We start from the raw sequence: 25,689 nt of genomic DNA, 5'->3' as shown, positions 1-25,689 counted from the left end.
AGCGACTCGGCGAATTGCTACCCGACACCGAACGCCTGGTGACGCTGAATGGAGCTTTGGAGCTCCCATACTGTGCTGACAGTGGCTCAGATCACACAGTGATTGGCCGCTCTCACTGGGAACAGCTCCAAGCTTTGGACCCAAGCGTCCAACCCGAAGAACTTGACATCCCTGTACGGAACCAGACTTTCGGTTCTGTGCAAGTGACTGCCGACAAGAAGGCAAGACTCCACCTATTGATTCACACCGCAGCGGGACCCGTTGAACCGATGAACGCTGTGGATGTTTTGATTGCTGACGTGGATGATGATGAGTTTATTATAGGGAATGACTTACTAATGACACTTGGAATTGACGTGGACCGACAACTCGAGCAACTCGCTGATCGAGGTGACGACGAAACGTGTGGCGACCCGATCGAACTCGAAGCTGATGACCCACCGGTGTCGACGGCCACGCAACCAAGTGATGATGACATTTTTACTGCGGTGGAATGCCTGATTGCCCGTGCTGTGGAGAATGGTTTCCCTGCCGATAAGGTCGAACAACTCCGCACCATTGCTCACGCCTATGATGTGTGGCGACTGGAATTACGAGCGGACCCGCCAGCTAAAGTTCCACCACTCGAAGTGCGTCTGCAGGATGGGGCTCGCCCAACCAAGTGTAAGCCCCGCAAATATCCGCCGCACATTCGCCAATTCCTCCGAGAATTTAACACTCGTCTTGTGGAATTAGGATTGGTCTATGAGAACCCTGACAGTCGTTGGTCGAGCCCCGTCCTTCCGGTAAAGAAGTCGACGGACCTGATGGACCTTCGTCAAACAACGGATTATCGTGCTCTCAACGAGCGGACTGAAGTTATGGCTGCGGTAATGCCGATATTATCGTTGGTCATGGAACATGCACGTGGAATGAATCATTTTGGACTTTTCGATTTTCTCAAGGGTTTCTGGCAGTTGCCACTCGCTGAACTTTGTCAGGAATACCTTTCGTACATGACGGACGAGAAGATTTTCACTCCTCGCCGTGTACCTCAAGGTTGCAGCGATGCTGCAATCTACTTCCAGAAAACAATGGAGACATGTTTCGCTAGCCTTCTCTACGAACACCTCCTGATCTGGATAGACGACCTGCTTCTATATGCGAAAGACATCAACACTTACCTCGCCAAGCTGGCTGACCTTTTCTCGCTACTCAACGAATTTGGGCTCAAATTGAGTGTGAAGAAATCCAGTTTGTACCAGACCCAAGTCACATGGTGCGGTCGGGTGATCGATGGTCAAGGAGTTCGACATGACCCAAAACGTATCAACACGTTACGGTCAATGCCATACCCCCATACAGCAGGTGAATTACAACAATTCGTATGTGCCGTTAACTGGATGCGCGAATCCGTCGTCGACTATGCCCGCCACGTCGCTCCTCTGCAGAAAAAACTCGACGCCGCTCTGGCCAGCACCAAGCGAACTCGCCGGGCTGCAGCAGGGATCGACATCGAGCTCGATCAGGAAGAACGTGCGTCTTTCGATCAAGTCAAAGATATGATTGCCTCGTCGGCCACTCTCGATTTTCCTGACGACCAGGCCACTACGTGTCTATTTACAGATGCGTCCGATGTGGGCTGGGCTCTAATTGTGACCCAGGTGAAGGACTTCGATCCGAAGAAGCCCGCCACCGAGCAGCAACACCGACTTCTCAACTGCATGAGCGGGACTTTCTCAGGCAGTCAACTCAACTGGACTGTCATTGAGAAAGAAGCTTTCCCAATTGTCATCGCATGTGATAAGCTCGACTACCTACTCCTACGGCCTCAGCCATTTCGAATGTACTGTGACCACCGCAACCTGATCCATGTCTTCGCACCTCATGAGAGTGTGAAGAAGCATGTGCGGGGAAAGCTGCTCCGTTGGGCCATGAAGCTGATGAACTATCGTTACGTGATCGAACACGTTCCTGGACCAGACAACGTATGGGCCGACATGATTTCTCGTTGGGCAGGAAATCATACACCTACCATACTTTCTCACCGATTGAAAACTTTCCGCAGCCAAACTGCGGTAGTTTTGCCAACCGTGTCTGCGTTGCGGCCTTTGGATGACGACCATTTCGTTTGGCCGACGCTCGACGAACTATCGGACGAACAATCTCGCCATCAGCCTCCGGCCCCTGTTGATCGGACTGCTGACGGACTACTTTTACTTAACCAACGGATTTGGGTACCCGCCGCGGCTACGGACCTGATCCAACGCTTGTGCGTCGTGGCGCATTGTGGTGCTCAAGGCCACCGCGGTCAGCATGCAATGATTGCCCACCTCAAGCGACTTTTCTCCATCGAACACATCTCCACCATCGTGTCGAACTTCGTCAAAGGATGCCTGCTGTGTCTGCATTCTCGAGGGGGGAAAATTATCCCCAGACCGTGGAGTGAAGTAATTGAGTGCAGCACGCGCAATGGTGTTTTGCATTACGACTACTTATACATGGGCGACAGCTACGGAAACAGCAAGTACCTTCTCGTTTTGAAAGACCACGTGAGCCATTACTGCGAGCTGGTTGTGGCCGACACAGCCGACAGCACAGTGGTGGTCGAAGCTTTACTGGCCTGGCATTCCCGGTTCGGAATCCCACCAGTATGGGTCTCCGACAACGGCACCCATTTCAAGAATGAAGTGGTCGCCGAGCTGAGTCGCCGCCTACGCACCCAGCAAACGTTCACGCCTGCGTACAGCCCGTGGGTGAACGGGTCGATTGAACGAGTGAATCGCGATATCCTACAAGTGGTGAGAGCAATGATTTTGTCCTACAAGATCAGCTACAAGGATTGGGTATATCTGGTGCCGATCATCCAGTCTAACCTGAATCATACGGCCGTGCCCTCCTTAGGCAATCGAGCACCTGTGGAACTGTTTACTGGTCTGCAGTGCCCCACGCCTCTCTCCGAATTTTACTTGCCTAACAGCAATGAGCTACAGCAAGTTCCACCCAGTCAGCAGATCGACAGCTACCTGACCGACCTCCGAAACAGTCTGCATGAGATGCACTGTAAGGTCGAGGACCAGCGCCTCAAACAGCGACTGCTAAACAAGAAACGAGAACGAGGCGAGAACCTCGTAAATTTTGCAGTGGGTGACTTTGTCTTACGTTCCCGAGTCGACGAGAAGAACGGAAACAAACTCCAAGTGACCTGGATTGGTCCCTATCGAGTGATCCGTGCCGACTCCCATTCTTTCCGAGTGCAGCATCTCGTGACTGAAGATGAACTCGATGTGCACGCATCCAGGCTCAAGTTCTACGCAGACAGCAGCCTGAACGTAACGGACGAACTCTTGGAGCATGTGGCGTCGCAGGGTATCATACTCGCCGTCAACGAGCTCAAGGAGCACCGGTGGAATCCGGACATCAACGACTACGAGATCCTGGTAGAGTGGAAGGGCCTACAGGCGATTGAAGACTCGTACGAACCCCTACAAGCCCTAGCCAAGGAAATCCGAGTGTTGGTGAACAACTACGTGGAACTCGCTGACGACCAGCAGCTCCGTGGACATTGGCAGAAGATTAGCGGGATGGAGAACAGCACTCCACAGCCGCAACTGCCTGCAAATTCCACACCTACGCCTCCTGTTTCGGCGCAACATGAGCCTCGGGGCCATCAGCGCAGCAGGAAGAGACGACATCGCGCTACAGGAGAACACCCCAGTGATGTATCTCAGCGCGATGCCTCAGTTGGTCGTGCCACGGAAGTCCTACTTCCGCACGAGCAGCTCTCAGTGCGACGAACCCCGGATGAGGACAGCCAGGAGCACAAAAGTGCCGAAGGTCACGACTTTCAGCTGCCTCTAGGTCGACGTACTCGATCGATGACTAAAGCCGCCACGATTCAAAGAGCAACGGACCAAGCGCCTACTCTTTCGTCTCCGTGTGCCCGCCGTCAGCTTCGATCTCAACGGTCCAGCAAACGCCGCAAGAACCGCGTCCAGCGTGATTAAGTCTGACTGCCCAATGGCCAGATTACTCCAATGAGCACCTGGTATTCGTCGGTGACCGAGCGCTGTTGCGACCTTCACACCAACTGTAGCGGCACAAGTTCACCTCCAGCACCATCCGATAATTAAATCGAGATGGTGACTCTGCGAGACGTGGAAGTGATGCAGTGGTGGTGAAACCAAGCTTCGAGGGCGCTGTAGTGGATGCCAGGGATTTCACCTTGGTGTCACCACGCCTGCGGACGAGCTACGCCAGTATGTGATCACAGACATCACAGCTAACCCAGATGTGTCTGACGGCCGCCAGCCTCAGACAATGGGTCGCCATGTTTTAGATATTTCAAACCGGTCTGGCTTTCAGTGCCTGACCCGGTCTACATGAGGAACTTAGTATGTCGAAGTGCATGTTGCATCTAGGACCCTGTCCACTACATTCCGGCTCTTACTTCGTCAGCTCCATGGGGACGCCCTTGGATCAAGCTGACCGAAGTAGACCAGAGCGAAGGGCTGGTTACCATCAGACCTGGACCTCACTTCTCAATCTTCCATCTAGCTACTAGCTCAATACACTCGGCTTAGTTCCGTGCGGGGTGGCTCCCGCATCGTCGTGTGTTACAAGTTGGTACTACAACCCGGGAAACACTACAGCCTACCTTCAAAGTCAATTGAATCGGACTTGTCCTGATCAAACATGCGAAAGAGCTGTCGAGCATTGCGTTGCAGCGCGTCCAGCGACAATTCATCGTCACCTTGAAGTTGATCTTGTTGCACCTCCATGACAGTCTGCAAGAAGCGGTTTGAAAGCGCTTCCATCTCGTGTGCAATTTGCTCTGGAGATTTGGTTGGAGGCACATAAGTCTCGAATGCTCCATACGCGAAGATAAGCACCTGTGCGGTAGGAGGTTTTGCAGCTGCAGGTTTGCCAATTGCAACGCTGGCAAAGACCATGGGGTCGAACATCAACAGTTCCTGCTCGAATACGTAAGGCAGATGCGAGCCTTTCCACTGTCCCTCCGGCCCGCAGTCCAGAAGCACAGGTTGAGCACTAGCCTCCAGCTGGCGGATGATGCGATCATCGTCTAATGTTGAGTTATTGGATCGGGAAAGAAGCACGTATAGCGGTAGATCACGGTCATTGCGGACGCTCACACCTTCAAAGTGGAGCCAATATGTTACATGTGGAGGGTTGGTCGTTCCAGTCGGTGGTGGGGTTTTCCGTCGAATGAGCTGGGCGTGCAATAAAGAACCACAAAGCAAGTCAGTAGCGATAATTCACAGCCTTCTTCCTGCATCTCACCTGAACTTTTCCAACTATCGCACGTGGTGGGGCAGCTTTTGCAGGAAACAGTGAAGTCAGCCACCTGCTCTCCTTGGGCTTGAACGGATTCATCACAATCGGACTTGGGCTATAGTCATGAAGAATTGCTTCCAGCAGCACGATAGTCTCCATCTCTCCCAGCTACCCCATCTAGATGTGAAGAGACACAACGCAATAGCAGTTCGAAACCGCATCTCATTTTTACCGAAGGCCTTGTCTATTGGTATGGCACGTTCCTCGCTTCCTGGATTGAACTCCAGCACGCATCAAGTGTTCACTCTCGCAGCAATCGGTGCTATTATACAGTATATTACTATCGCCATCTTGTCGTGGTTGTTCCTTGGCTCATTGCTCAGCCCCTACTTCGGCGGCGAGTGCCAGTAACAGAGCTTGTAATTGTGCTAACGCTGCTGGCAGTTGTGGTGGTGCTGTATGGGGGTTGCGCGTAGTCCTTCTCATCTTCTTGACCATTTGTGCCGGTGCTACCAACTGTGGTATTGGTAGACGCTGTGTTCCGCACAACCGTAGTCACTTTCGTATAGCGAGACGGAATTGTGACGAAATACTTGTTCATGGCGAGGCAAAAGCGCTTGCGGTAGTGCTTCGGGTTGAGCACGGTGATTTCTCCTTCCTCCTGGATTAGTCGCTTGCCTGCATGTTCCATCATCTTCATGAAGTCGTACTTGTGGATGTAGTCGATAATGCACGCCACCAGCTCCTGCTTGTTGACGTCGTAGCCCACCAACATAGAGTAGTCTGTAGCTTGCACAGATGCCAGGAAGGTCGTGTCATTCATAATCGCGGATAGAAGAAGCGACAGTGCGGACTCTTGAAGGGGCAATGGGATGCCACCCGCCAGCTCCACAAAGTTGCGGTCCCACAACACAGCACGGCTATCACCGTTGTAGTCCTCTTTGTAGCGTCCTTCCATTTTGCCTTTCAGATCGAAAGAGAAGTCCACCTCGCGCCCGTACATCAAATTCTCCATCACGATCACGCACATGCGGACGTTTTGATCGCTGTCGCCACTCTGAGTCGTATTCGAGATAGACACCTTATAGATGCCCAGTACTTTCGACAACATCGAAGACAGGTCGTTTTCAAAAGTCTTCGCCATGTAGCAAAAGTACTCGTTGGCCATACTCAGGAACATCTGAAGCTCAATCTCCGGAATAGCCTTGGCAATGAAGCGTTCATCGCGCGTTTTCAGGAAGCCAGCGCCGGACTTACCACCGGCAGCATTCCACTGCTGACAGTTGCAAAGCGACTCCACGTAGTTGCGATCCCCACCATAGTACAGCTTCCTGAGAGCGTGAAATTGCATGGCATAATATGATTTGCAACTGAAACGCATGGCTGACTGGAACTGGTTTTCATCGACGAAGCTGTGATCCACGTTGTTTCTTGTAGATGAACGGAGAATGCGCAGCATACTGCTGGTGTCATCGGACATCGCGCAGTTGTTCATCGGCATTTGAGCACCGCTGCCTGCTGAAGATCTCCCCTCGAGAGCGAATCGAGTGGCTTCCTTCCGCATATTTTCGTTAATGCACTGACTGTACTCCTTCGAGAATAACGAATACGCCACCACAGAAGTGGGTTGTTTCGCGTTGACTAGAACCGTGGTGTTGTTTGCCCCCAATAACAAGCTCGGGTGCCACTCGAGAAGTCGTTTGGGCAGCGCCAGATAGCCTAAACCGTCAGGCTTGTTCGCTTCTTGCGTTAACCGGAAATTCTCAAGGGCTCTCTTCGACGTAAGTGCTCCCATGGTGGACGAAATATGGCCAGGGACGCCCATGGTTGATGCGGCGTGCCCAAACACAGGAGTGGCTGCTGGAAACGGCTCGGTTTCAGCCATGAAATCTGCCGGGAAGGAATGGCTTGACTCATCGAAACGATCGTGGCTTTCATCGTTATCCCATGGCTCTGAATGTAGAGAACCTCCCTGCGATCGCAGCGTGTTGGTCACCTCATTCGCAATCTCGGCCATAGTTGGAGAGGCGCTTTTCTTGTTGGCTGCGAGGCTACGTGCAAAGCTCGCCAGGTGAGCCAAGTTTCCAGGCTCATTAAAGTTGATATTCACTGGGAGCGGCGACGCTAACACACTCGGGGTAGACGGCTCGCTGTAGCGGTGGTCACTGGACTCGGCTTGTTGCGCCAGTTGATCGAACCACGCTTTCGGGAGAGCGCTCTTTGGGCTATTGATGAGATTCACCATGGTTGGCTTCACCGTAGCCTGCACGGCACGTGTGATGCGCAAACTCCAACCGACTGCATACTCGTAAATTTCTCTAAAATGTGCGTTGTACGCAAATACATCTTGCGGTGGGTTTGACTCGATTTTAGCGCCAAAGCAGGAGTACCATTGCTGCACTTCGTTCCGCAAAATCTTCAAATTCTGCTTTGCGTGGAGTGGGGTAACGAGGTCTGCCATGGATTCCGCCACCTTCGAGGTTGTGACACGGTAAACTTCGCGAACGAGGTCGCAGAGATCGTGGATGGCATCGAGTTGAACCTGGTGGTCAATGTGATCCTGCCACAAGGCCGGCTGCAATGCAACGTGAAGAACAGGCTCGACGGGTTCGATGTGCACGCTTACAATTCGTCCTCGACGGGAGAAATAATGCACTAAAGATGCGTCTCGAGAGCCACTCACACCAGCAAGGTGAGGGAAACGGACGCAATCGATGTCCATGGCTTTTCCGTAGAACATGTCCTCCAGGAATTTACCAAACGAGTAATTCCACACATCGTTCGGGACCACCGAGTATTCCGAAGACAAGAGACCGGATACATTTCCACCGCTCACATTGCGTGACCACATCAGCACCTCGTCGGATCGAATTTTCTGCAGGACAGCACGATAACTGAATTCACGCAAAAACTCCGCTGGAGGTAGCTGATCACTCGTGTCCTTGTACTCATTCAAATCCCGGACTCGCACAATTACGCGGCCAGTATCGTGGGAAAATGACAGTTTTGACGTCGTGAACGCGCGCTTGAACTCGGTCTTGCTGTTCGCAAAGCAGAACCTGTCCAAAAATTGACCTACCGACATGTCGTTTGAGCTGTAGAAGTCGACGCACATAATATCTGCTTTGGATGCCGTTCTACCTTCCAGTGTGCTCCAGCAGGTAGAAAACAGAATGCGGTCCCTGAGTGAGTTCGACGATTTCGCTCCACATGTGCACCAATTCGGATGACCTGACTGCACAACAATTGAGCTTGCGACGGTGCTGTCGTCATCGTCTGCTCCACGGACCACTCGCAGGGAGCTAATGTTATTAAACCGTGTGTGAGCCTTGCACCACTTGCACATCGCCTGCGTTTCTTTTAGAGCAGCACGCATTGACAGCGAATTTGACTTGAGCGAAATATACAAGGACGTGGACGACTTTGCAAACCATTCCTCCGCCACAGAACGCTCGTGATTTTGGCTGGGGGCAATGTACCCGTAAGCTGCCAATACCGACCGTTGAAGGCGCATGTTGTATGCTGCACGAATAATCAACGTCAGCACGCTCGTGATCTCCTTGAAAACGTCAGGGGAGCCTCCGCGCAAGCACAAAGTGCATCCTTTCGACGTGATGCCTCCTTCAAACACAATGTTCTGACGCTGGGTCCGCTTTTTTCGCTGTCTGACAATACCGGTACCTTCTTCCGCAACGTAGAATCCGTCAGCATTGGCCTTAAAAGCAATTTTCTTCGCACTCTTCGGCTCCTGGTCACTCAGCAATACGTAGAATCGCTTGCAAGTGCCGATGACCCCAACATCAGACATTTTGTCGATGTGATCATATGATGTTAACACTGATGCTCCAGTGCAGCGAGCAACTCGCTGTAAATCGAGCAATCGCACATTCTTGACAACTGCGATGTTTCCTTTGAAAAGCAGTTCCTCAGCAACTCGGTGCACGTGCCCTTCAAACATTACGATATCTGGGTTGAGCGTCATGATCTTTTCCGTCACGATATGCATGTACTCCACTTCTTGGCCTGCAACACTTTCCAACGACGAAATGGTCTCTTTCTTTCGCTGATAGTCCAAGGACGAGGCGATCAACATAATGCGCGGGTTTAAAATGTCACTTCTCATGCCCTTGCGGGCCAGACTTTTGTGAACAAGCACACCATCGATGAAGAAGCTGTCTTGCACGCGGCCGCCATCCAAGCACTGGATACGGACATACTGCATGATATCCAGTAGATCGCCTTGATCAGGCTCGCACGAGACTGTATCAGCTGCTCGATGGGCGAACAGATTGATGATCTGCATCCACCGGTGCTGCTCGATCATGAAGAGCTGCGATATTGCCGGTGAGGTATCAAGCAAATGGAATATGCGTTCTTCCATGCGATCACGAGCGTCTTTCGACATCTGTTCCATGGCTGCTTCCCTTCTGACAACACGTTCGGGATCGTCCGATTCGTCGTGAACATCCTTCGAGAGCCCGACCATGGCAAGCGTGCCGATATCTTTTGTTGCTAACTTGTCGGGGCCAAACGGATCCCACTGGACAGCGGTGCCGAAGCGTGCTGTATCGAATGTCCCTGATAGCGCCTTGGGACGGGTCATCATAGCGTTAGAGGCCGGAGGGAATGCACCAGCAAGTCGAGCCTGTGCATTTGACTCAGCGACAAGGCGCTTAAACTCTACCTCGCTCCAGCGATGGTTGCTCGGGTTTCCCAAATCTGCCTGGCTGTTCGAACGCTTGAGTTTTCGTGATACATGCTGAGCATCTTTTCTCCCGAACAAAATCTGTGGCTCACTAAACGTTCTCAGTCGTCGCCCAGTTCCTTGGCCATTGTGCTTCACATCCTTGCTCAACTCGTGCAGGTGTGGTTGGTGCGCCAGATGCTGCGCGCTTGCAACAATCTGGACCTTGGGGAACATGCTAAACAGCACCGGAGGCCGGGATTTCTCTGGCTGCTCGCTCACTCGCATGTCATCACTGATTTCGTCCTTGTCGAAAAATTCCGATTTATCTAATGGCTTGTAGTTGGACGCATCGGACGTCGAGCGTCCCATGGCTTCGGCGATATGCTGCGGCATAAGGAGAAGTGTCTGCGCAGGAGGAGAGCTAGCTGGTTTCTGCGGGTCCTCCGACTCAAACTTGGCGCCCGTTAATTCCATTTGCAGTCCTTCTCGTAGTTGCCGGTGGCAAGTGTGGCACACCAGTTGCTTCCTCAGCCTTTCAATAGACTCGTCCACCTTGTTACCTCCGAACGACTGCGGCAGCCTCGCACAGCAGTTCGCGCAGAAAAGCTGTCCGCACGAGCGGCAGTGGTGTCGTCGCCTGAAAAATGTGAACAACTGCTCGCACTCATAGCACGCCTTGCTGGACCTGTCCGACATCCAAAAGTGTTTAAACGACCTGGACCTCTCTCTGTCGAGCTTCGGGGAGCTCTGTTCCTGTATCGGCAAAGCTTCCTTCGTGTCCACGTCCCTGTCATCTCGGAACTGCTTCACGCCAGGCAAATGCTGGCCCAGCGGCGACGGGAACTGCGTGAGCGCGAACGGGTTACGGTCCACGTTCATCTCGTGCTCTCTCTGAGCCAGGTCAATCTCAATAAAGTCTCCAAGCTCCGGCACGTCGATGATCGCAGCGTCGCTCTTGTCGTCGTTTTTCTGATTCAGCGCGTGGCGAATCGCTGCCTGCACGCGCTGCAGACTCACACCGCGCATGGACTTCCCGTTAAGTGCGACGACCAGCGCCGCCGGGTGGATGCCCAGCGCCTCGGCGTCGCTGCCGGGCAGCACGAAGTTGACGCACACGCGGAAGTCGCGGCGCGCCGAGGCCACGAGTTGCACGCCCAGTAGCGCGTCCATGGAGCTGAACATGCGGCCCACGCTCTCGCCCGCGCGCAGGCGGGCCACGCGCAGCGTCGAGATCTTCTCCACGGAGCGTGTGAACTGGTCCAGCGACGTGTAGCCCGTGAGGCTGTTGCGCGTGGTGCGCGTGGCTGGGCCCGAGAGCGCGTTGGCGAAGAGCGCCAGCTCACGCGATGACGACAGGGAGGATGCGGCCTTGAGCGACGCCGGCGGAGACTCGGCCGTCGACGTGCAGGCGCTCGCCAGCCCGCGGAAGGCGCCGCAGATCGTCGCCATGGCGCCTCGAGGATGCGGAATGCCGAATGCAGTTTCTCGTCAGGGCAACTGACCATCACTCTGCCACGCTCTATTTCTTTTTTGTATGCGGATGGAAAATCGCCCACTATTATTAATATCTCAACAGACGTGGCAGACAAAAAGGGCCATGGCAGCCCACATTGACGATATCGCCTCAGATTCCGTTAGACCTCCTCCATTGCCCCTAACGCTAGCTAGAGAGATTGAGAATCCCCCCCAGGAACACCACGCTGTAGACTTCACCGCTTGAGAAACCATCTCCGGAGAGCTAGTTCCTGCTGACCATGTGCTCGTTCATCAGGTAAATGTTACGAGCACCATTCGTATCTCGGTCGCACACGTAGCCGCAGTGCGGGCACCAGAAGACCTTCTGCCTCGTTAGCCCGCGGTTGGTTCTCCCGCAGAGCGAGCAGGTCTTGCTAGTGAACAGCTCCGTGCACACAATCAGTCGGCCTCCGGTCCTGGCCATCTTCTTCTCCAGCATTTTCCTGAACTTGTACGGCGACCACGTCAACATCATCCGAGCCGTCTTCCTGGTGTCTCCGTCGGAAGACAAGGAAGGATAACTCTACATTCATCAAGAACCGAGCAACCGATTTTCTCTGGACGGGTGTCGGGAAGCGAGCTCGCTTCTACCCTCGATACTTCGGCTTCCACAATAACACCGAAGAGGGCATCGACACCAAAGTGATTTTCACGCAGCCGAATGCAGCCGTACGTCTACAGTATCACGCACCGGCAAGTTCTATCTGTGCATCCCGGGACACGGAAATTTCGAGCTTTCGGGTAGCTCTCGCGTCTGTGCCATCGATCCTGGCGTACGAGACTTTATCTCCATCTACGACCCGGACGGATTCGCTGTGGCCGTGTACGACGCGGAAAACCAGACCGAAAGGTGCCTCGCCTCCATCGACCGCCTTCAGTCCCGCAAGACTCGCGAGAGAAATAAGCGCAAGCGGCAGCGGATGAACAAGACCATTTACGCTACGCACCAAAAGATCAAGCGTAGAGTGAAGGACTTGCATGAGAAGGTTACCCAGTGGTTATCCCTCACCTACTGCGAGGTGCTGCTGCCAGTATACCGAGTGGTGGGATGGTACGACGCCGAAATCGCCCCGATGGCCGTCCTCGCGGCTTCTAGATGCGTGGACCGGTACTTGCACCCGGTGAAGTGCACGATAGGAGGCCTACGCCGAATGGATCGCTCTTCTGAAGTCTTGGAAGACCGAATCCAGCACTTTCGAGTTTACCTCCAAGTGATACGCTAGTAGGTAGTCCGTGAGGGTCCGTTTGGTACAGGTTGGCCGGTATCGACGTGAGAGCTCTTGATCGCTCAGCCAGAAACAATCCTCTCTCGATTGCTTCACGACCTCATTCCAGACCGCTCGGTACGTGCCGAACATCTACTTCAGGAGCTCGTGCTGTTGAGGAGTGGGGTCGAGCTCAATCTTGACGTAGCTGTTGATGGCGTCGTCGTGGAGCATTGGGTCGTCAAAATCGATGTCGCGCATCCTTGTCCTTCTCAGGACGGACTGGTTGCGGAGGTTCCTCAGTCCGAAGAAGGACGTGCCCACCAGTGGAAGGGCAAGAACGCTCCCGGGCTCGCCGCTCCGCTCCAAGAAGTCCTCGGCAAAGGGTAGCCACACCTCCTCGGCGTCTTCGTCCCACCAGCCATCGCTTGAGTTTCTTGTGTCAAATTGCGGAATGAGCAGCTCATGGCACTCGTCCGGCAGTCAATCTGCATGCATGGGACTCGATTGTCTTCCGGTAACGTGCTCAAATAGCCAGCAAGCACAGATAATGATAACAGGACTTTATTTTATACGTTGGGGCCGGGCAAGGCCAAGTCTCGCAGACACACCAGATGCGGACTACAGCTGTCGGTCTGGGATCCGATGTCGTTAGGAGGACGCAACTATCTGCGCGACGTGGTCGAACACCTTGCGGACGAACACTTCGTCCAGGATGCGGTACTCCACCACGAAGGCCAGCAGGCGCTGCCAGGACGCGGCCAGCAGCTCGTGCACCTCGAGTACCACGAAGGCGCGGAAGTATCGCTGGTACAGGAAGATGAACACACGGATGAGGCCGTTGTAGAGCCCGCGCACGTTGGCGATCTGCGTCTGCACGTTGCCGCCCGCAGAGAGTCCGTTGCCGCCGCTCAACATGCTGTGCATCCGGCGCATGAGCTCGTCCACGGCGCGGCCCTCGGCGGTGGGCGTCTTGACGTCCGACAGCATGTCGTGCATGATGGACACCTCGCTGAAGAAGTCTGCTGCCATCTCCTCGACGAGGCTCACGGCCTCAGACGGCGAGACGGCCGCCGGGTCGACAAAAAAGTCAGCGAACTGCATGAGCGTCGCGGGAGGAGACGCGCTCGTGGACGTTGGCGTGATCGACTTGGGCTGGCAAACGACGCTGTGGCTGCTGCTGATAGAGATGGATCCATTGCTGCTGCGTGCCTTGCTGAAGGAGGAGGCGGCGTTGCGGCCGCGCAGGCGCTTGTGCACCATTACATAGTCTTGGTGGGGCCTGCAGACGTTCACAGCGCGGCCGCTGTTGAGGCAGGGGAGAGAGGGGAAGCTCGGAGATCGCCCGCGTTTCATGCTATGGCGCCAGTGGTCGGACACGAATCGTACTTGCCTGGCCCGCTGCCTGCCTTCCTTTCTTGCGCCGCTGCACTCGATGTCGATCGTTCCTGTTCCTGTGTGGCGGGTCTTCAACTGCGTGGCCCTTGTAAAGTAGCCAAGTCCGGCGACAGAACGTTCCTCGCGCTGCGATTGGACAGACTGCCTTTCGACCACCGAAAATCGCCGCGTTTAGGGCTGCTAAATTAGTGCCAAAAATTGAAAATTTGCCTGCGATTGGCCGCAAAAGTACGCAAGTAGCAAAAAAACGATGTGTCCATGCAAGTCTCCACTGGAGACAGTCTGAGACTGTAGTCTCCGAGACTAACATGGATCGCCGTGGCGGCGATCGAGACGTCTGCAGCCAGCAAATCTCTCTCCACCAAGCTCAAACAATGCGTAGTCGATTGGTGTGCTCACCTTCCAGATGCCAGCGCTTTGGTCTATTAGCAGCGATGTTTACCGACTGCCCGTGGACTGGACACACGGGTCGTGCACGCACCCGTGTGTCCACTCATCCAGCAGCTGAGCGCAGGTGCTTGGCACATTCCAGGTGGTGCTTGTCTCGCTGCCGTGCTGGCGATACCAACATTGGTACCGGTAGATTTGACTTTTGATGCATTTGCCACGGGCTCTGTAAAAGGCAAGGAGCAAGGAAACAACTGTGCTACACATGTAGTATGAAGTAGTGGTTAGCATCTTTGGGAACCGCTCACTAGCAAGACCTGCTCGCTCTGTGGGAGAACCAACCGCGGGCTAACGAGGCAGAAGGTCTTCAGGTGCCCGCACTGCGGCTACGTGTGCGACCGAGATACGAGTGGTGCTCGTACCATCTACCTGATGGACTAGCACATGGTCAGCAGGAACTAGCTTTCCCGGGCTGGTTTCTCAAGCGGTGAAGTCTACAGCGTGGTGTTCCTGGGGGGGATTCTCAACCTCTCTAGGTCCCGTGAGGTTGACGTTCGCGGGCGAGGTGGAAGGCAAGGAAACTAACTACAATGAGGTGGTGAGCATCATAAACCATTGTCCAACATATCTTTTGTTGAGGCGACTAAACCTCTCTCGGAGTAGCTGATTGAAAAAAATATCATTTGCTCAAGGGGGGGCGGGGACAACATGCAAAATACAAGCACGCTCGGAGCGTACACGAACCAACTCGGAATTGAAAATGAAAAGCTGGAGCGGCGGTGTGTTCAAAAGTACCAACGACTGGCCACCAGTGTCTCGTCGGTGATTGGTTGGTTGACCTCGTATTTACTCCTCCAGGGCGTAAAAAGCTGTGCTCACCTCGAGCATGAGCTCAGCATTGAGTTGATGCCTGCCCGTGCTGGATGCCATCGAGGCAGCAATTTGCTGCAGCGATGGCTGTGCCACCACCACCTGCCGGTAGCACTGCGAGGATCCATGCAGCAATAGTACTTGCCGGCCAGTCTGCATCGTGGTCGCCGCTTTCGATGCTCGTCGAACACGGTCACGCCCGCAGCTGTCGCAGATCGGGCAGCCACGCTTGTCAGCGCCCGATGCCGCATCAGGTACATGCAGACCTTCCATGTAGACCGTGCTGCTTGCTCGTAAGCGCTCAGTGCCCGAGCGTTTCCAAGCGCGGCGCACTGGCCTCGATGATTCATGCATCTTCCCTTGCGAAAATGCGTCCACAGTTGGGAGCGACCAGGAAGTCCTGAAAATTGATTGCGGCGAACCTAGTTTTGTGGCTTATTGAAGCCGGGAGTGGGATTGCCACACGATTCTTCAGCAAATGTCGGCTCAGAATTCGATCCTCGTTGGCGGAGGATAAGGCCAGAGTCGCACGCTGGAGAGAGACCCGCGCAGCTGGATGATGGAGAGCAGGAAGCGCGTGCTGCAGCTCGCGGAGCAGGGCGATTGGGGCGAGGCGCTGCAGCTCGTGGACATGAACCGCAGCCTCGCGCAGGCCCAGGACGACTTCGGCATGTTGCCGCTGCACTGGGCCTGCACGGAGCCGACGGTGGGCCTGGGCGTCATCTCGGCGCTTGTGCAGGCCTTCCCTGAAGCTTGCCAGCTCGAGAACCTCTCAGGTATGCTGCCGCTGCACGTGGCCATCAAGGCGAAGGCCCCCGGGCTGCTCATCAGTACGCTGCTGGACGCGTGCCCACAAGCGGCGCTCACGAAGGATGGCAACGGACGTTACCCCGTGGACTTGGCCATCGCCAACAACTTGCCGAGCTTCACCATCGACCTCATCCGCAAGGCCGGCGCGCGCGCCGTCTCCAAGCTGCACGAGCGGTCGACGTCTATGGACGATCTCACCAGTGTGAGCAGTCAGAGCGAGGTGGAGGACGAAGACAGCACAATTCCTCTCCTGCAGGCGCGCTCTATCCGGTCATCACGTCAGACGTCGTCCGGATACGGGGACAGGAAACTCTCCACGGTGTCGTCCTCCGTTCTGGACCCCGTGGACTCAGACGCCATTTCCTTGCAACTCAAGGATCTACTTTCACAACTACACCAGCTGAGTGCAGACATCCGCGTGAACAGCATGTCGTCTTCGAGCGCGACGTACCGCAGCTCGTTCTCGAGTGCGTTCTCCTCCAGTGGCGAAGGACTCACGTCTGTGCTCTGGAACCCGAGCGACCGGTTCGGCATCGTGCTGGAGCCGGCGGTCAAGGAGATGGGGGCCCGAATAAAGGGGTTTTCCTCTCGCAGTGACGTCCTGGGCGTCGAGGCACTCGCCGTCGGCGACGTGCTGATGAACATCAACGGCACGTCGGTCGTGAACACGGCGTTTGCATCCATCATGCGTTTCTTGAAACACTCCAAGGGCACATGCAAGCTTCGGTTCAAGAGCATTGCCGACACGACCACTGCGAGCAAGTGCAGCACGGGCAGCAACCCTGCCGCGGAGCAGGACAACGCCATGTACTCGAAGGTGGCGGACATGCTGGACACGACGCTCAAGAAGGTCTCCGCAGTCGAGGAAACCGTGCGTCTGAGTGCCGCCATGTCGCTCCGCACGTAAACCTTCACGGCTGACGACATCCATCGCCACAGCGATGACGATGCCCGCTGCGGTGGGATTGGGTTTTGACCTCGACCTCGAGGCTCCAAGGGCGCCAGAATATAATCGCGCCGCCTAGGGAACAATGCGCCATTTTACACGTTAATGTTATCTGTATTTCTCAAGTCCACTTGCCATTCGCACAACAATGACAAGCAACATCGTACTTACCAGAATCTATTTTACACACCATATCTACACAGAGTGCAATCTTCACTAACATACGTGTCCAGCGCCCAAGATGATGACCTCGGTGGCGACGCAGTCGCTTCAAGAGAAGCAACGAGGTGCGTACCCTCCCCTTCAAGCCACGCCTTCCTCCTCCCCTTTACCCTCCTCACGTCCTCTTTCCCACAGAAAACCTGCTGCGCATGCTGGACTTTAACTCGGAGAGCGCCGGTAGCTTCGCGGACGCTGCTCAGGACTCGGCGTACGTCTGATACCGCTCTTCTCATTCAAATATCAAGTTAGCATATCTGCTCACTGATGGATTTGCGTGGGTAGCGATCGCTGGGGCGATCAGTGGAAGGTCCTGGTCTACGATAAGTTCTGCCGCGACATCATCTCGCCCATTCTCAAGCTGCACGAGCTCCGCAAGAAGGGCGTGACGCTGCACATGCTGCTGCACACGGAACGCGACGCAATCCCAGATGTGCCGGCCATTTACTTCGTGGAGCCCACGCGCGACAACTTGGAGCGGATCGTCTCAGACTGCGCCAAGGAGCTGTACAGCTCAGTGCACCTCAACTTCGCCTACCCGTTGAGTCGCGAGTCGCTCGAATATTTGGCCCGTGCTTCGGTGGAAGCAGGATGTACGAGTATGGTACGAGTGGCGTGAGGGCGAAGAGAGGAAGTGGTGGTGGTGACTTTGTTTGGTGTTTTTTTGTTCAGATCGCCAAGGTGTACGACCAGTACACGAACTTCGTGTCGTTGGAGCCTAGTCTGTTCTCGCTGAATCTGCCGGAGAGCTACCGGGCGTATAACGACCCGAATGTTGCTGATGTGCAAATCGAGCAGTCCATGGGCGCGATCGTCAAGGGACTCTTCTCCGTGCTTGCTACTGCCGGAAGTGTGCCCGTGATTCGCTGCCCGAATAATGACGGACCGTCAAGGATGGTCGCTGAGCAGCTTAGCTCTACGATTCGAGAGCACCTGGTATGGAACGATAGGGACCAAGTTATTGTGTGCTTTGCGGGGGCCCTTCTTATTGTTGCTTTGGTGTTATTGTTTGCTCGTAGAACGCGAGAAATGGCGTCTTCACCGAGAATTCCTCCAATTTCCAGGTACTCAGTTGGAGAAGGTATAACAATGTGCGACCTTGCCTCTAATTTTGATGATGTGCTACCTACTCTCAGCGTCCAGTGCTGATCATCATGGATCGCAATGAGGACATCGCCTCGAGTTTATATCACCCGTCAACATACCAGGCACTTGTCGATGATGTTCTCTCCATCCAGATGAACCGTGTCAAGGTGACGGTGAAGACCTCTGGTGGAGAGGACGGTGGAGATGACGGTCGATCGATGGAGCGCACGTATGACTTGGACGTGACAAATGACAAATTCTTTGAAACGCACGCTGGAAGCCTGTTCCCGGACGCTATCGACGCAAATGAAGAGGAGATGAAGCAAGTCACACGAAAAGAAGAGCAGATTCGAGCACAGACGGGCGGCAATGACGCACTAATGAATGGCACGAAGGACCTCGTGGCTGCTGTAGACACCTTGCCGGCTCTTGTGGAGAAGAAAAAAATGCTGGAAGTTCACACGAATATTTTTCACGCGGCATTTGAGGGCGTCACGAAGCGCCACATTCCGTCGTATTCTATGCTGGAGCAGAAGCTCATCGACGGCTCGCACGTTGACAAGACTGAGGTACTGCAGCTACTGTCAAGCACGGAAATGGGCACACTGGCGGATAAAACGCGTCTGCTGATGATTTACTTCCTGTCGAGTGGCGCAAGCGGACCGGAGATGGCAGAATTTGAAAATGCCTATCAGCAGTGCGCTGCTGCGTCCGAGCAACCGGAAGCGTACCTCCAGGCATGGAAGTTTCTCCGAAAACACTCGGCTTTCCAGCGACGCGCTAGTGTTGGAGCTGCTCTGCAGTCCGAAAGTGGTGCAGGGCCTGATGGTGGTGTCAATATGAGCAAATTCAAGGGCCTCGCCCAAGGCTTCCTTGCTCAAGCTGCTGCAAGCTTCAAGAACTTCTTGCCCGAGAACAAAAAGCTGCACGTTACGCGCGTCACGGACGCCATTTGTGAGATGAAGCCCAACACAGAGGACGAGAGCTTTCTGTACTTGGACCCGAAGGTACGATGTGGTCGCGAGGTTTGGTATCTGATGCTGTGCTAACACCGTGCGTTTATTTAATTCTTAGATCAAAGCCAATGGCGACGTGCCCCGACAGCGATCGCCTTTCCGTGAGGTAATGGTATTTATGATCGGCGGTGGCAACTACAACGAGTATCAGAATCTGCTAGCGTACGCCAAGGGACAGCAGCCACCACGGTCAATCTGGTATGGCTGCACAGAGTTGCTGAACCCGGAAGCGTTCCTGAACCAACTCGGATCTATCGGCGCATAAGCTTTAAACTAGACTGTCCTTCCTGCATGGACAATAAGCTCGGATGCAGCCTGAAGAGTGTGGAGCGCCATTGGAGGCATTCCATGTGACAACTTGTTTCTCAATTTTCTAGTTCGGTATGGTTGAGCGCCTTGGTGGCGCTCTTAAATAAGCTCGACGACAATGACGGCAGGCACAGACAGAGGATAACGGCAGCCAGGACGGGTCTAAAACTGGATCGGCTCCTGCTGGCGTTGCATCTGCTCGCGCTTGAAGTGCTCGGCCTGCTCCTGCATCTGCCGCTGGTGCGCGCCGAGCTGCATGTCCATCTCCTGCTGCTCGGACAGTTGCAGCAGCTGCTGCTGCTCTTGTTCTCGCTGGTGGGCAAGCTGACCCACGAGCTGCGCGATCTGCTGGATCTCGGCGGCCGCGCCGTCCACCTGCACCTGCATGGCGTTGACCATGAGCTGCAGCTCGTGCACCTGCTTGCGCGAGGCCTTCTTGGAGTGGTGGTGGGGATGGGGGTGGGGCTGCTTGTGCGAGATCTTGGGCGACGTCCTGCCGCGCGACCGCCTGCTACTGCTGCTGCTGCTGGCGCTGGCGCTGCTGCTGCTGCTACTGCTACTACTCCCCGTGGGTGTGCAGACGGTTGGCCGCGGCGGCGACTCGGCGAAGAGCATGGCGGCCTCGAGGTCGGCGGCGTTGAGTGCCAGCACGGGCGCGCTGAGCTCGAGCACGTCCAGCGCGTCGAAGCTGTCGTCGAGGCGGCGGGTCTCGAGGTCAGCCAAGTCCACGACGCGCGGCGGGCGGTCCAGGCCGGCGGGCAGCGCGAAGGCCGGCAGCTCGGACTCGAAGATGGTGGCGTTGCAGCCCTGGTTCATGGCGACGATCGGCTTGCGTTGAAGCTGGCAGATTGCAGATTGGGTTGTGCCGTGCGGCCGCCCTGCGTTCCGTTGCGATTTTCGTCAGACAGACAAAGTTGTTCCAGGAATGGGATGCCACTGTCCGAAAGGGCGTCACAGAAGAAATGCAAACGGCGAGCGCGGCAGTTTGGGATCTGCTGGGACGGCTTCGCAGCGGCGAGAGCAGTAAACGTGTGCGTGTCTGCTGCGCGGCGGGCGGTGGGCGGCTTCAGCGGGGGCTGGTTGGCTCTCGCCTGCTCCTCATTTCCCCGGCGATGGGAGCTCGTATGGGGTCGGTCGCGCTGGAGTATGCTGGCCACTTGCGCGCAGTATGCTCTCCCGATCGGCGCCAGCGGTCGGTGCGTGCCAAATCGAGCCAGCGCGAAACAGAAGGGGGCTGTTGCGTCGGCCCGAAAACATATGGTCTTTTGTGTGCCGAGTCATTTCTTCTCGAGCTTATACTTTTGCACACTGTCTGCCACGACTGCAGCAACAGTGCCCTCCAACGGCAGCGCTCGACTCCGGCCGGCCAGGCTGCTAGTTCATGAAGTACGGCATTGGCTCGCTGGCGACGCCGTTCTGTAGTGGCAGAGCTCCCCGTGCATGTGCTTCAAGGGGCTCGTCCAACTAAATCAGAAAACCAAGGGATGTGCCCCTACAGTTGGCTTACCTGTAACGTCATTCAGACCCAGCAGCGGCAGCGGGGGGAACGCAGGACGCGAAGGGCTTTTGACCGCACGTTCAATCGCTGCTGCTCGAAGCTGAACAACTCTCCAGCGTCGTTCGTCTGTACAAGACCCTGTTCAAGAACCATATCGTATTCACGGGTCTTGTGCAGCTGACCGTTCATTACGCTCGCTCATTGCTTCTCGCAACGAAGGCTGCGACCGCCTGCTCGAAAAATATAGCTGCTCTCCATAATACCAGTTCACGTTGTAGTTTGTAGAGCGAGTGCCCACGTCACTGCCCGTTATCATCTAAAGCTTGTTCTCCGTAGTACATGTAACCGGACCCGATTGACCCGTGCAGGGTTGGACGAGCACTATTCAGATCCCAATCCAGGGGGTTTGCTCGTGGGGATCTTTCCGGCATACTCGTGGGAATCCGATCAAGAAAGTGAGCAAGTGACACCGTTGAGCTTAGGACCTGAAGCTCCCCTCCCCGACAGAGCGTCGTTGCGGCGGCAACTCTCTTGGATGTCTGCTTACGTTGGACGAACGCCTCGCCAGCATTGAAACATACACGGGGTCTTCAGTCGGGGAGCTCTAGCAGCGCAGAAAGCCGTCTTCGTCACGAGCGAGCAGCGCCGTCGCCGTCTGCAAAAATATTGGCCGTGTCCAGCGCGAAATAGACGTGACAGCCCCCTTCCGTAACGTACACTTCCGTTAAGCGGACTATGCATAAATCAGACGTGTTTCGCACTGGCTTGATTATTGGGTGCATAGAGAAGATTCAACTCTCCCATGATTTTATGTCAATTCAACTGCCGGAGTGCGCCAAATGAGGAGCAGGCGAGAGCCAACCAGCCCCCGCTGAAGCCGCCCACCGCCCGCCGCGCAGCAGACACGCACACGTTTACTGCTCTCGCCGCTGCGAAGCCGTCCCAGCAGATCCCAAACTGCCGCGCTCGCCGTTTGCATTTCTTCTGTGACGCCCTTTCGGACAGTGGCATCCCATTCCTGGAACAACTTTGTCTGTCTGACGAAAATCGCAACGGAACGCAGGGCGGCCGCACGGCACAACCCAATCTGCAATCTGCCAGCTTCAACGCAAGCCGATCGTCGCCATGAACCAGGGCTGCAACGCCACCATCTTCGAGTCCGAGCTGCCGGCCTTCGCGCTGCCCGCCGGCCTGGACCGCCCGCCGCGCGTCGTGGACTTGGCTGACCTCGAGACCCGCCGCCTCGACGACAGCTTCGACGCGCTGGACGTGCTCGAGCTCAGCGCGCCCGTGCTGGCACTCAACGCCGCCGACCTCGAGGCCGCCATGCTCTTCGCCGAGTCGCCGCCGCGGCCAACCGTCTGCACACCCACGGGGAGTAGTACCAGTAGCAGCAGTAGCAGCGCCAGCGCCAGCGCCAGCAGCAGCAGCAGCAGCAGTAGCAGGCGGTCGCGCGGCAGGACGTCGCCCAAGATCTCGCACAAGCAGCCCCACCCCCATCCCCACCACCACTCCAAGAAGGCCTCGCGCAAGCAGGTGCACGAGCTGCAGCTCATGGTCAACGCCATGCAGGTGCAGGTGGACGGCGCGGCCGCCGAGATCCAGCAGATCGCGCAGCTCGTGGGTCAGCTTGCCCACCAGCGAGAACAAGAGCAGCAGCAGCTGCTGCAACTGTCCGAGCAGCAGGAGATGGACATGCAGCTCGGCGCGCACCAGCGGCAGATGCAGGAGCAGGCCGAGCACTTCAAGCGCGAGCAGATGCAACGCCAGCAGGAGCCGATCCAGTTTTAGACCCGTCCTGGCTGCCGTTATCCTCTGTCTGTGCCTGCCGTCATTGTCGTCGAGCTTATTTAAGAGCGCCACCAAGGCGCTCAACCATACCGAACTAGAAAATTGAGAAACAAGTTGTCACATGGAATGCCTCCAATGGCGCTCCACACTCTTCAGGCTGCATCCGAGCTTATTGTCCATGCAGGAAGGACAGTCTAGTTTAAAGCTTATGCGCCGATAGATCCGAGTTGGTTCAGGAACGCTTCCGGGTTCAGCAACTCTGTGCAGCCATACCAGATTGACCGTGGTGGCTGCTGTCCCTTGGCGTACGCTAGCAGATTCTGCTGTATGGTCGTGTTTCGTCGCTATGCCTGTGCTGTCAAGAGAGGCTTTGATCCGTACACTACATGGATGGCATTTGGGAGAGCAAGCAACCTAGAACAACCCCTTCACAACCAAGCTGAAGGATGCAGACTATTCGAGATGTTAGCCTGCATACGGCTGGGCTCATCACTAGGTCGTGAGGACCTGCTGCTCAGAATAAAAATGTAGATCCCGTAATGCAATGGTCCCTTACTGCATCACACGCAGTCGTTGCCGCTGATGTCGAGTGAGGAGAAATCGTGCGTGGACTTCACCACCTTGGCCTTGTACGCAATGGTCTTTCCGCGCGCCCACGAGAACGCGTTGTCCCAGGACAGCACCACTGTGCCGTCTTCTGAGGCCGTGAAGGAACTTGCAACGGAAGCACCATTGGAGACACGCTCTGGAGCAATCTTGTCAACTTCCTCGGCACCACCGATGCCCTGTGTACGGAACTTCACTGCGAACACGATATCTCTGTCTTTCACCACGTACTCCCAGCAAAGCGTGTCGTTCGCGCTCATGCGGAATGGCAGTTGCATCGTCCCCCCAGCCTTAATATCCGCCTGAGTTGCACCGTCTTCACAGAGCAGCAGGAACGTGTTGCGGCCTAGAAACCCCGTCTGAGGAATGGCGTGCGTGGTGCTTCGTCCGCCCAGCAACTTGGGCAGCTTGTCGCGGCTACCTGCAAGTTCCAGCAACCGCTCGAGCGAATTGCCTTCCATGTGCACTTTGCGCAGCTGGGTTTCCTGAAGCATGGCCTTGACAGCAATCCAGATCTTATCGAAAACCCAAGGTGCGTGCAAAACAAGCACCTTGTGCATCGACTCTGGGTAGCACTTGGTAGCGATCGACACAGGTGATCGGATGCGTTTGAGCAACTTTGAGTTGAAACGCGTGATAGAGAAGCCGGAGAGGTCGCGAACTAGGATGGTCTGCACCAGCTTCTCAGTTTGTCGACTTAGCTGGTCGAGCTTGAGTGCACGGTACTCCATCGAGTAGAGGAAGAAGGTCTGCCATTCTTCCTCGGTGAGATCGATGAGAAGGTTGTGGACATCAGCGTAGCCCGTCATTTCGAAGTAGAAAACATGGCCCTCACTGGAGAACAGATCGTACGTGTCGAGGAACGGTAGATGTGGGATGATCTTTTGAAAGTGTGGGAATTCGTCGGGCGACATGCTGTTGCTGACAATGTCGTCGCGAATGTCATCAAGGTTGAGTTTCTGACGCAGTGCCAACATCTCACGATACTTGGTGGCAGCCACCGAAACGTTCATCTTGTGTCCGCGCAAGAAGCGGAGCAGACGAACGTCGCCTACCAGCTCTGCAAATTTCGCGTGTCGTTCAACCTTGAGTTCTTCTTCCAAGCTCATACGTAGCGCTAGATACAAACGTTTTTGGTCAGTTGACAGAAACTGTTGGACAAGAAGGCAGTGATCTCGTACCGTGAAGCTGGTTCTTCTCTTCCTGTGCGTTCTCGGACGCAATGAAGCATTGCCACTCCGAGTTTTCGTCCATTAGCACCTTGGACGCCGACGCGTGCACGACAGGAATCTCACTCAAGCCGTCTACCACGTCAGCATCACCATCTTCTTCATCGGCATCAACGGTCTTACAGGAGTAAAACCTTTCCAGTCCTCCCGGACCTTCAGCAGTCACCGCACCACTTGTAGACGGAGCTCGGTCACGGTGCTCCGGAAGACTCAACCGACGAACACGTTCCTTCTCCATGGCTTGAACAGCTAGCTCCTGCGAGAACGCCCGCTCTTTCAGATCCTGCACCTGTATATCCTCCGCCTCGGAGATGCGTCGCTTGCGCTCTTCCTCTGCAGCTTCGATCGCTGCAAGCTGGCTGCGTCTGCGCGTGAGTTGGTCCTGCACCTTGGCGACCTCGTACTCGTGGACACGGCGCTCCCTCTCCTCCTCCTCGGCCGTGATGGAGTACTCGACGTTGATCTGGCGAACGATCGCAACCTCGTCCTCTCGGTCCTTCTCCTCTTCCATGCGGCGTCGCTGCTCCTCGTCCGCCAGATCGTCCGCCAGCTTCTTGTTCGCAGCACGCTCGATCTCCAGTGCCGCAACGTCCTCTGGTGTCTCCTCGACCGCTTCGCTGTCCTTCTTGAACAGGAACAGGCCTGCACTGCCCTGGCGTCCAGCTCGCGACCCAGCCTCACTCTCCTCCACAACGTCGTCGTGCATGGTCTCCATTGTCTGTGCCGAAAAAGATCTCTGCAACGAGCGAACCGACGCGCCGGATGTAGCCATATTGGGAACATGGCTTCATCCAAATACACGTACTTAGTGGGACGCACTACGGTACCCTCTGCGCCGTTCCA

General features: G+C 55.4%; 8 protein-coding genes across 8 annotated transcripts; 3 read left to right on the top strand and 5 right to left on the bottom strand.

The window, feature by feature from the left end:
• Positions 1-4,625: 4,625 nt before the first annotated feature.
• Positions 4,626-5,433, bottom strand: KRP23_1398 (uncharacterized protein; the record flags this gene model as incomplete). Its single annotated transcript, XM_067884655.1, has 2 exons — positions 4,626-5,210; positions 5,281-5,433. 2 exons carry the CDS (start codon positions 5,431-5,433, stop codon positions 4,626-4,628), a joined length of 738 nt encoding a protein of 245 aa, XP_067751971.1.
• Positions 5,434-5,653: 220 nt separating this feature from the next.
• On the bottom strand, positions 5,654-11,410 carry KRP23_1397 (1-phosphatidylinositol-3-phosphate 5-kinase FAB1A; the record flags this gene model as incomplete). Its single annotated transcript, XM_067884644.1, has 1 exon — positions 5,654-11,410. The coding sequence occupies one exon, from the start codon at positions 11,408-11,410 to the stop codon at positions 5,654-5,656; it is 5,757 nt and encodes a 1,918-aa protein (XP_067751970.1).
• Positions 11,411-13,332: 1,922 nt separating this feature from the next.
• Positions 13,333-14,037, bottom strand: KRP23_1396 (uncharacterized protein; the record flags this gene model as incomplete). Its single annotated transcript, XM_067884633.1, has 1 exon — positions 13,333-14,037. One exon carries the CDS (start codon positions 14,035-14,037, stop codon positions 13,333-13,335), a length of 705 nt encoding a protein of 234 aa, XP_067751969.1.
• A 1,855-nt stretch (positions 14,038-15,892) lies between these two features.
• Positions 15,893-17,053, top strand: KRP23_1395 (uncharacterized protein; the record flags this gene model as incomplete). Its single annotated transcript, XM_067884622.1, has 1 exon — positions 15,893-17,053. One exon carries the CDS (start codon positions 15,893-15,895, stop codon positions 17,051-17,053), a length of 1,161 nt encoding a protein of 386 aa, XP_067751968.1.
• Positions 17,054-17,333: 280 nt separating this feature from the next.
• On the top strand, positions 17,334-19,678 carry KRP23_1394 (Sec1 family domain-containing protein 1; the record flags this gene model as incomplete). The annotated part of the gene is made up of 7 exons (XM_067884611.1): positions 17,334-17,379; positions 17,450-17,522; positions 17,597-17,915; positions 17,984-18,247; positions 18,331-18,375; positions 18,448-19,404; positions 19,472-19,678. 7 exons carry the CDS (start codon positions 17,334-17,336, stop codon positions 19,676-19,678), a joined length of 1,911 nt encoding a protein of 636 aa, XP_067751967.1.
• Positions 19,679-19,884: 206 nt separating this feature from the next.
• Positions 19,885-20,538, bottom strand: KRP23_1393 (uncharacterized protein; the record flags this gene model as incomplete). Its single annotated transcript, XM_067884599.1, has 1 exon — positions 19,885-20,538. The coding sequence occupies one exon, from the start codon at positions 20,536-20,538 to the stop codon at positions 19,885-19,887; it is 654 nt and encodes a 217-aa protein (XP_067751966.1).
• Positions 20,539-22,345: 1,807 nt separating this feature from the next.
• KRP23_1392 (uncharacterized protein) lies at positions 22,346-23,011 on the top strand (the record flags this gene model as incomplete). Its single annotated transcript, XM_067884587.1, has 1 exon — positions 22,346-23,011. One exon carries the CDS (start codon positions 22,346-22,348, stop codon positions 23,009-23,011), a length of 666 nt encoding a protein of 221 aa, XP_067751965.1.
• A 560-nt stretch (positions 23,012-23,571) lies between these two features.
• Positions 23,572-25,561, bottom strand: KRP23_1391 (Sec14 cytosolic factor; the record flags this gene model as incomplete). Its single annotated transcript, XM_067884575.1, has 2 exons — positions 23,572-24,734; positions 24,799-25,561. The coding sequence occupies 2 exons, from the start codon at positions 25,559-25,561 to the stop codon at positions 23,572-23,574; spliced, it is 1,926 nt and encodes a 641-aa protein (XP_067751964.1).
• Between the last annotated feature and the right edge of the window lie 128 nt (positions 25,562-25,689).

The sequence above is a fragment of the Phytophthora ramorum genome, assembly GCF_020800215.1.
Source record: "Phytophthora ramorum isolate Pr-102 chromosome Unknown Phyram_PR-102_s0001, whole genome shotgun sequence".
Taxonomy (NCBI): Eukaryota; Oomycota; class Peronosporomycetes; order Peronosporales; family Peronosporaceae; genus Phytophthora; species Phytophthora ramorum.
The sequence above is the reverse complement of the archived record's forward strand: the minus strand, read 5'-3'. Positions and strand labels throughout refer to the sequence as shown.